Raw genomic sequence first — 8,260 nt, 5'->3', positions numbered from 1 at the left:
TAATGAGAAATCCTGAAACTAACCAGAACCCAAATGCAAAATAAATCTTCAAAGCCATAAATCGTAATGTCAATTGACCATCTATATATCAAAATTTATAATAAATAGATCTGACCCAAATTCTTAGATATAGGAAAAATAACAGTGCCAGGAAGAAATTTGACATAGGTAGTAGTATATAGTGTACTCTTTCACAACATCCCCATAACTAGGAAGAGGTAATTCGGACTGGTCTCTTTGGAATCCTTAACCCATAAAAGCAGCATTACGAGTGTTGTGAACATCAACCTCAATTTGAGCTTTAGCTTTAGCTTTCTCCACATCTGTTGACACAGATTAGGGCATAGTTTCTGTTCACTTCACTTCACTTCACAAAGGATCCATCGTGTTTAACTTAATTTTCAGGATTAGCGGAACCTTTTCTGAAGATGGATACGAGACTCCCGAAAACCACGTATCCAATCGCATGGCTTACCACAACAGCGATGAAAATTCCTCCATTATAAGAATCATGGACAACATCACCAGATACGCGAACCTTGCCCGAATTGCGCAAATCCCCATCTGGAAAAGAATTGCGACTACGCGTTTGGATCTGGGTCTGAAAACGTTGATGTTGGAGAATAGCTGAGAAAAATACAAACAGGAGGGCTAGTGCATACATGGCGGAGTTGTGTGCGGGCCATCCGGAGAAGAGTATTTCGGCATCTTTACCCCAGTAGAAATGGGTGAATAAGGAGAATGGGTGGTGGTGGTGGACGTTGGTGGGGGGCGGTGGGGGAGGAGGTGGTGCGGTGGTGTTGTGGTGGATGGGCAGAGCATCGATGGCCATGAAGAATATCTGATGACACGATGACCCGGGGGAGGGGTAGGGGTGGGTGTGTGGCTCTGTGGCATCCGAGGGTTTAAGAAGTTAGAGCTGAGATGCGGCATTTTGAGGTCTCTACTCTCCCACTTAGGCGAGTGTACGCAGCCACCAAACCTTTTTAACTGCTTGTGTAGTAGATATGTCTGTATGAGCTAACAAATGAGCGTTGGATTTGGCAAAGCATAAAAACTAGTATGGCGTTAGGAGCAGAAATAGCAGAGGAATACCCGGCCAAAAAAAATTTAAGAATAAAGGATGAAGAGAAAACCCAAGGTAGAAAGAATCGCGCACATTAGAACGGTGGCCTTGAAGAAAAATCTGAAAAATTTGTTGTTGTGCTCCTAAGGAAGAACATGGGCTTTTGATTTCTGATGATGTGCTTCAGGGGAGAAGGAAAACGAAGGAGGAAGAAGACGCAGGAAAAATAGAAAGAAGAAGGCGAAGAAAAGAAAATTTTGTTTAATTACAAATTTCTAAGGTTTTTTTTGTCTTACGTCTCGTGAAATTATATTTATATCCCTGCTAGATTTGGTTAACTTTAATTATAATAATAACTAACAGAATTGAGAACCATTCTGTTAGGTTTTGTGCATTCCGTCAAAAATTGAACTATGATGGAATGAATTTTGTAGTTTAAGGATTTAAGTGTCCCATTTTGAAGTTTAGGAACTTAAGTGGGATTTCGGATATAGTTTGAGGGGACAAAGTGGAATTAACCCAAAAAAAAAAAAAAAGCTCTCTATCTTATATTTGACAATTGTGTTTGGTTTTACTTAATAATATCATGTTTGCAATAATGCGAAAAGGTCTAGCTCCTGTTGAAGAAAGATGGGATAGAAGAAAGATGGGACAAGGTAATGATTCAAGATGAGTGCAAGCTGGTAATTGATATGATTAACTCAAATGAGATCATGGATTATCAAGTGGGGCCAATCATCGAAGATATCATGGCTATGAAGAGCAGGTTCCAATATATCTCTTTTACTCATGTTAAGAGATTAGGAAACAATGTGAGTCATTTGCTAGCCAAGTTTGCTATGAAACTATGTAATGTTGTTAGATGGAAAGAGTGTTTTCTCCTTTAATTGTAGTTTGCTAGAAGCATCCCAGTGTGATGGATGTTAGGACAGTGGCCCAAACCATGTAATTGTTATTCCAAGTGATATGAAATTGTTGCCGTTTTAGAAACCGAAAAAAAAAATTCGTGTTTTAATTAGCTTGACCTTTAAGGATGATTGCATAGTTTATATTTTTCTTTTGGACTAGAATTCTAAAATTGCTCGATTATTTGGTAAGAATCAATTTTTTTTTCGAAACAATATTAGTAATATATTGATCATCAACTGAACTTTACAGTTGGAGCAAAGGCCCCTCATTTCTATTCAAAAAGTGCTCAATAGCACAGAGGATTGATCAATTCCTCATCTGTATGATGCCTAAGGCATACTCACCAACTCTAATACTAACATGGTTATCATTTTTAGATATAACACCAAAAGAGCACATTTGAAACAAGGCTTTCAAGCTAAGAATATCATCAACTAAAGTATGCAGTTTGATATTTGGTGCACTTCCGGCACAAATTTGTTGATGTAGGAGTTTGTTGCAGCTTTGAATGATGACTTTTCTCTAGCCTTTGACGACTAATTTACTCAAAGCTATCTTAATAGCCTCAGCCTCGTCCAATTGTGGACAATTGTAGCTTCTTTCATGTATTGCCCAGGCTGCCACAATAACATTTCCTTCAGTCATGACAGTCACTCCTATACCAACCACTTTACTGCTCGGTTTGTTTAGTGCAGCAATCTTATCTTCGATCACCTCTGCATTCTCTTCTTCTATCCTTTGCATTTGGTTAGCAGCAGTTTCTGTTGTACTCCCTTGCTCCTTATCTTTGTAGGCTTCGCAGAACTCCATCCATTCCTCTTGAGCTTTTAGTATTGTTGTCATTGCATGCCTTTGTTTGTTGTTGAATGCCAACTCATTTATGCTTTTCCATAGTTGCCATAAGATGTTAACTATTAGACCAAGGTGTTCATTACCATTCTGCCTAGATTTAGCTCCTGTAATTTCAGCCCACCAAGCCTTAAAACAGCCTTGTTTATCCTTAGCACCTTCCCATTGCACTGGTGCTATATGCCATACCTGCTTGGCCTGTCTGCAGTTCAGTAGCACATGTTCCACAGTCTCTACCCCTTCACCACATGCTTTACAGATGGGATCTCCTTTCTTAGTCCTACCAAAGATTACTTCATTGACTAGGAGAGCATTATTGATGCATTTCCACATGAAGGTCTTTAGTTTATGTTTGATGTTTAGTTTCCATAGGCAAGACCACATCTGTTTTACTGAATTGTGTGTACTAGTACCAGCCTCCTTATAGCCATCCCTTTCTTGGGTTTCCTTCTCTTTCATGAGTGCCTTGTATCCAGTGCTCACTGTGTACTGCCCCGTAGGAGAATGCATCCAGAAATTATTGTCCTCCTTTCCTGCTAAGCTGATAGGAATGCTTAGGATCCTTTCTGCATCCACACTATTAAACCTTCTTAGCACTTCCACTCTATTCCACCTTTTCTGAATGATTAAGTCTTGAACTTTCTGCACTTTGCATTGTGGAGGTTTGGGAGTTGAGGGCCTTCCTCCTTTGTTTCCTACTATCCACTTGTCCTCCCAGATATCTGTCCTAAGACCATTTCCAATTTTCCTCCAGGTGCCATCCTCAACAAGCTGTTTAGCTCCCATTAGACTCTGCCAGATCCATGAAGCATTTTGTGGACTCTTGCATTTGAAGATGGAGCCAGTAGGGTAGTATTTTGCTTTCAGTACCTTGGAGATAAGCAAGTTTGGGTTTACAAGTAATCTCCAAATTTGCTTACCAAGCAAGGCTCTGTTAAAATTGACCAAGTCTTTGAACCCAAGTCCTCCTTGATTCTTCTTTTGGGTCATTCGCTTCCAGGAGCATAGATGCATCTTATCCTTTCCATTAGTGTCTCCCCACCAGTAGCTTGCCATTAGAGCACTGATCTCCTTGCACAGTTTCAAAGGTAGTTTAAAGCATAACATAGCATAAGTTGGCATTGATAAAGTCACTGCTTTTAACAAGACCTCCTTCCCTGCTTGACTTAGCAATCTCTGCTTCCAGCTTCCAAAATTCTTTTTAATGTTGTCTCTGATGAATCCAAAGATTTGTTCCTTTGTCCTTGTTATCACCATTGGTAGCCCTAGGTATTTGGCTTGGTTGACCATCTGGATATTCCCCAGTCTGCAGCAAACTTCTAGCTTTTTCCCATGGTCCATATTTTTGCTGAAGAAGACAGAAGACTTTTCCAGATTGATTAGCTGTCCAAAGCTCTTTTCATATGCCCACCAGGATCCTCCTCAGCTCCTCAGCTTGTTTGGTGTCTGCTTTACAATATATTAAGGAGTCATCTGCAAAAAATAAATGTGTTAGTCTAGGACCATTTCTGCTGATTTTGAGTCCAGTAATCTTCTTGTCCTCTTCAGCTCTTTTCAACAGATTTGATAAGCCTTCTGAGCACAGTAGGAAGAGATAGGGTGAGAGAGGATCACCCTGTCTTATTCCTCTCTCTGGAACTATATATTCCTTAGCCTCACCATTTATGTTGAAAGAATAAGAGACTGATTCAACACATTTCATAATCTAGCTAATCCACCTGCTACCGAAACCCTTTTTTTGCATCATGGCCCTCAAAAAATGCCATTCCACTCTATCGTAAGCTTTAGACATATCAAGCTTAACAGCCATGTACCCCTCCTTCCCTTGCCTTTTATTTTTCAGAAAATGCATGTATTCATGGGTTATGATAACATTGTCTAGGATCTGCCTACCAGGAATAAAAGCAGATTGGGTTTTGCTAATACAGATATTTAACACAGCTTTAAGCCTATTAGCTAGTATTTTGGAAATCACTTTATAAAGCACATTACACAAGCTAATAGGCCTATAATGCTTCAGATTGACAGGATCTTTAATTTTTGGGATGAGGGAGATTAAGGTATGATTCAGGGCTCTAGGCATGGAATTGGAATGAAAAAAGCTCTGGATAGCCTGGACTACCTCATGTTTGATAATAAACTAGAATTTCTGGAAAAAAATAGGGGTCATACCATCCATCCTAGGAGTTGTATCAGGAGACATAGAGAAAATGGTTGCTTTGATTTCTTCTTCATCAAAACCTCTAGCCAGTTGATCATTCATGCTAGCCGTAATGGTGGATGGAATACCTCTAAGGATCTCCTCTGCTCTACCATTCCAATTACTAGTGAAGAGCTGCCTGTAGTAATCTGCCACTTCCTCCCCTAACTCTTGCTCATTCTCGGTCCAAGATCCATCTTCCCTTTGTAGATTCAACATTCTGTTTCTCCTGCTCCTTCCCTTGACATGAGCATGAAAGAATTTAGTATTCTTATCCCCCTCCTTTATCCAGTTAAGTCTAGCTTTTTGGTGCCAATACAGTTCCTCCTCCTTGTAAGCCTTTTTCAACTGCTCTTTCAGATCCATTATCTCTCTTCTGGTGCCAGTCTGAGTGCTAGACTGAAGCTTCTCCAACTGACTTTTGAGCTGATTGATCTTCTTTTTAGCATTGTAATTGGAGTTATTTTTTCACTTTAATAATTCAATTCTGCAATTTCTGATTTTGCATTTGACCCTAAACATTCTTGATCCCTCACAATCTTTTCCCATGCATTTCTGATCACATCCTGGATCCCTTCTCTCTTTAGCCATCTCTTGTCAAAATAGAACCTTTTTTTCCTCTTCCTAGTCTCTGGATTAGTATCTATCATTAATATGCTGTGGTCAGATGCAAATGTGTCAATATGTTTGCAGTTGGCTTTATCAAAAACAAGTGACCAGTCTATGCAACACAGGCCTCTATTTAGTCTTTCTTTGACTTCCCCTACATCCTCCCAATTGTTACTCCAAGTCCAGGGGTTCCCCTCAAAACCAATATCAACCAATTGGTTATCATTGATGAAATTGTTGAAGTCTGTGAAACTATTCTCTTCTCTCCATCTGCCTTCCCACTTCTCCTCATTTGAAAGTATGTCATTAAAATCCCCAGCTATTATCCATTTTTCTCCCCACAACTTTTTCCTATCTTTCACAACCTTCCATTGACTCTTCCTGATTAGATTGTCACAGCTTGCGTATATACCAATGAACCATAATGTTGTCTTTGTCTCCCTATCTTCCACATGAGCTTCTATAGTAAAGGCAGCTTTAATTACCTGCTTAATTTTAACTTCCTCTTTCCACATCAAAGCCATGCCCCCAGATCTATTCATAGATTCCACATGATGTGTGCATGGATCTCGGCCCACGCAATGACCCAGTTCGAGTTCCATTGGGCCCAGTCACACGTGCACAAGTCAAGCTCTTCAAAGAATCCCTCCAAGGCCTTATCCGAATTGTCCAAGACCAACATGGAGTCCATAGAGATATTGAAGGCTTAGAAGGAGACAATCAAGTTATCTACACCATGATCCAAGCCCATGAAGAGACAAGTGGACCTCCAAGAGAGTTGGCCGAGTAGGGCCTTAGGCCTTAGTGTTTAATAGAGTTGGATTAGTTATTTAGTAGAGCATGGGCCGGTCCATCTTGACCCCAAGATGGCCAAAACTATTTCAATCAAATGAATTTTAACTAAAAATTAAATAACCAATATAAAATGATTGAGTAATATGAATAATTTACATTCTCTATTGATAACAAAAAAATGCTTAGATAAAATGTAAGTAGTCCAAAATTCATGTTTGAGGGCTTGGATTTGTCCATAATTTAAAATACGAAATGTTTGGTTCTTAATTCGTGCTGCTTATTAATAATTAATCCAATCGCTCACATCTTTCTAGATCAAAAGCCTTCGTAATTGTCAAGCAATCAAAAGTTACAATTCATGACCCAGCTTTGCATCATGTTAACACAGGTGATTTGAGTCATCTAATTTTTTTTTTTTTTAAATTTTACTTCTAAAGTTGATGGCCCAAATATGAGTTTTGTCAACTTTGTTTCATCTGAACTATTAATTGTACTTATATAATTGTCCTAAGAAACCACTCTTTAATTTTTCTAATGTAATTATTACCATCCTATGGCATTCGGCAGCATTAGTAGGTCAAAGAACCACTACGAGAGGATCATAGGCTTTATTGCGTTACTTTATTTATGTATGTATGCATGTGTTTTGTGTGGAACACCAGAATTCAAACATGTTTATTCCAGTCTTATGAAACTGTGTGCTTGTGAACAAGGGATCAAAAGTATGGCAGCATTTTGTGCATAGAATGCTAGTGAGGTTCTTTTAATTGTGCAAAATTTGTATTAGTTGGACTCGTATTCACTTAGATTCTATTTAATAACCCAATTCAACACTAAAATTTAATGGATTTAGATCGTAATATATTTAAACGTATTTGATAACAATAAAATAAAACATTTGAATTAATTAAGTGGTACTAAATTTCTTAGGTAAAACTTGCCAAAAAAAATAAATGATAAACTATTCACTTATTACTTAATGTGATATACATTCAAATGTATCAGATTTAGTATTTAGAGATTCAGTAACTTAATGAATTACGATTTCATATTATAGATTTCAGAATTCAGTTTTCAAATTTCAATTTTATCAAACGCACTGCTAATTTCATACGCTAAATGTTCTTTTGTGCAATTTATCATGAACTAGAAATTTTAGTACAATTCATCTCTCAATCTTGGATATTTCAAAAGCATAGAAGAGGTGTGTCATTTGGTTATCATCATTACTTAAGTCCTGTTTAATAACGTAATTCAACACTTAAACTTAATAGAATTAGATCTTAATATATTCAAACCATTTGATAACCAAAAATTAAACATCTAAATTAATTAAGTGGCAATGAATTTTCTAGGCAAAATTTGCTTCCAAAATTAACTGATAAGCTATTCACTTATCATTAAATGTGATATGCACCCAAATGTATTAGATTTAATACTTAACAATTCAATAATTTAATAGATTCAGACTTCAAAATTCAGTTTTCAGACTTCAATTTTATCAAACGCATTAAATATGCACTCAAAAATATTAGCATTAAATATATCAGGCACCACCATACACAGTAACCTGGCATAAAAATCAGGACCAAGGGAGACTCACACCTCATTCCCTTAATTAAGTACCAAGCTACGGAGGCTTACCAAAGGCATAGAGGCTACACCAAATGTTGCTAGAAAATGTAGCAAGTGCTAGAAACTTCTGGAATGTTCTAGGTTGTTCAAGAGATTTGTGGAAATGGCCTAGAGCCTTGTAGATAAGAGTGGTTTTTTGTACATACTTCTAGAGATTAAGTGTAGACACACATTGTGTAGAATTCTCTAAAGAATTG

The 8,260-nt window shown here is 37.8% G+C and overlaps 2 protein-coding genes across 2 annotated transcripts; both read right to left on the bottom strand.

Annotated features, from left to right (window-relative positions):
* Positions 1-246: 246 nt before the first annotated feature.
* Positions 247-832, bottom strand: LOC113771354 (copper transporter 6-like). The gene is made up of 2 exons (XM_027315946.1): positions 418-832; positions 247-323 (listed from the first exon to the last, which is right to left on the bottom strand). The coding sequence occupies exons 1-2, from the start codon at positions 830-832 to the stop codon at positions 247-249; spliced, it is 492 nt and encodes a 163-aa protein (XP_027171747.1).
* Positions 833-5,497: 4,665 nt separating this feature from the next.
* LOC113771340 lies at positions 5,498-6,235 on the bottom strand. Its single transcript, XM_027315933.1, has one exon. It carries the CDS (start codon positions 6,233-6,235, stop codon positions 5,498-5,500), a length of 738 nt encoding a protein of 245 aa, XP_027171734.1.
* Between the last annotated feature and the right edge of the window lie 2,025 nt (positions 6,236-8,260).

The sequence above is a fragment of the Coffea eugenioides genome, chromosome 1 (genome assembly GCF_003713205.1).
Source record: "Coffea eugenioides isolate CCC68of chromosome 1, Ceug_1.0, whole genome shotgun sequence".
NCBI classification, from domain to species: Eukaryota; Viridiplantae; Streptophyta; class Magnoliopsida; order Gentianales; family Rubiaceae; genus Coffea; species Coffea eugenioides.
The sequence above is the reverse complement of the archived record's forward strand: the minus strand, read 5'-3'. Positions and strand labels throughout refer to the sequence as shown.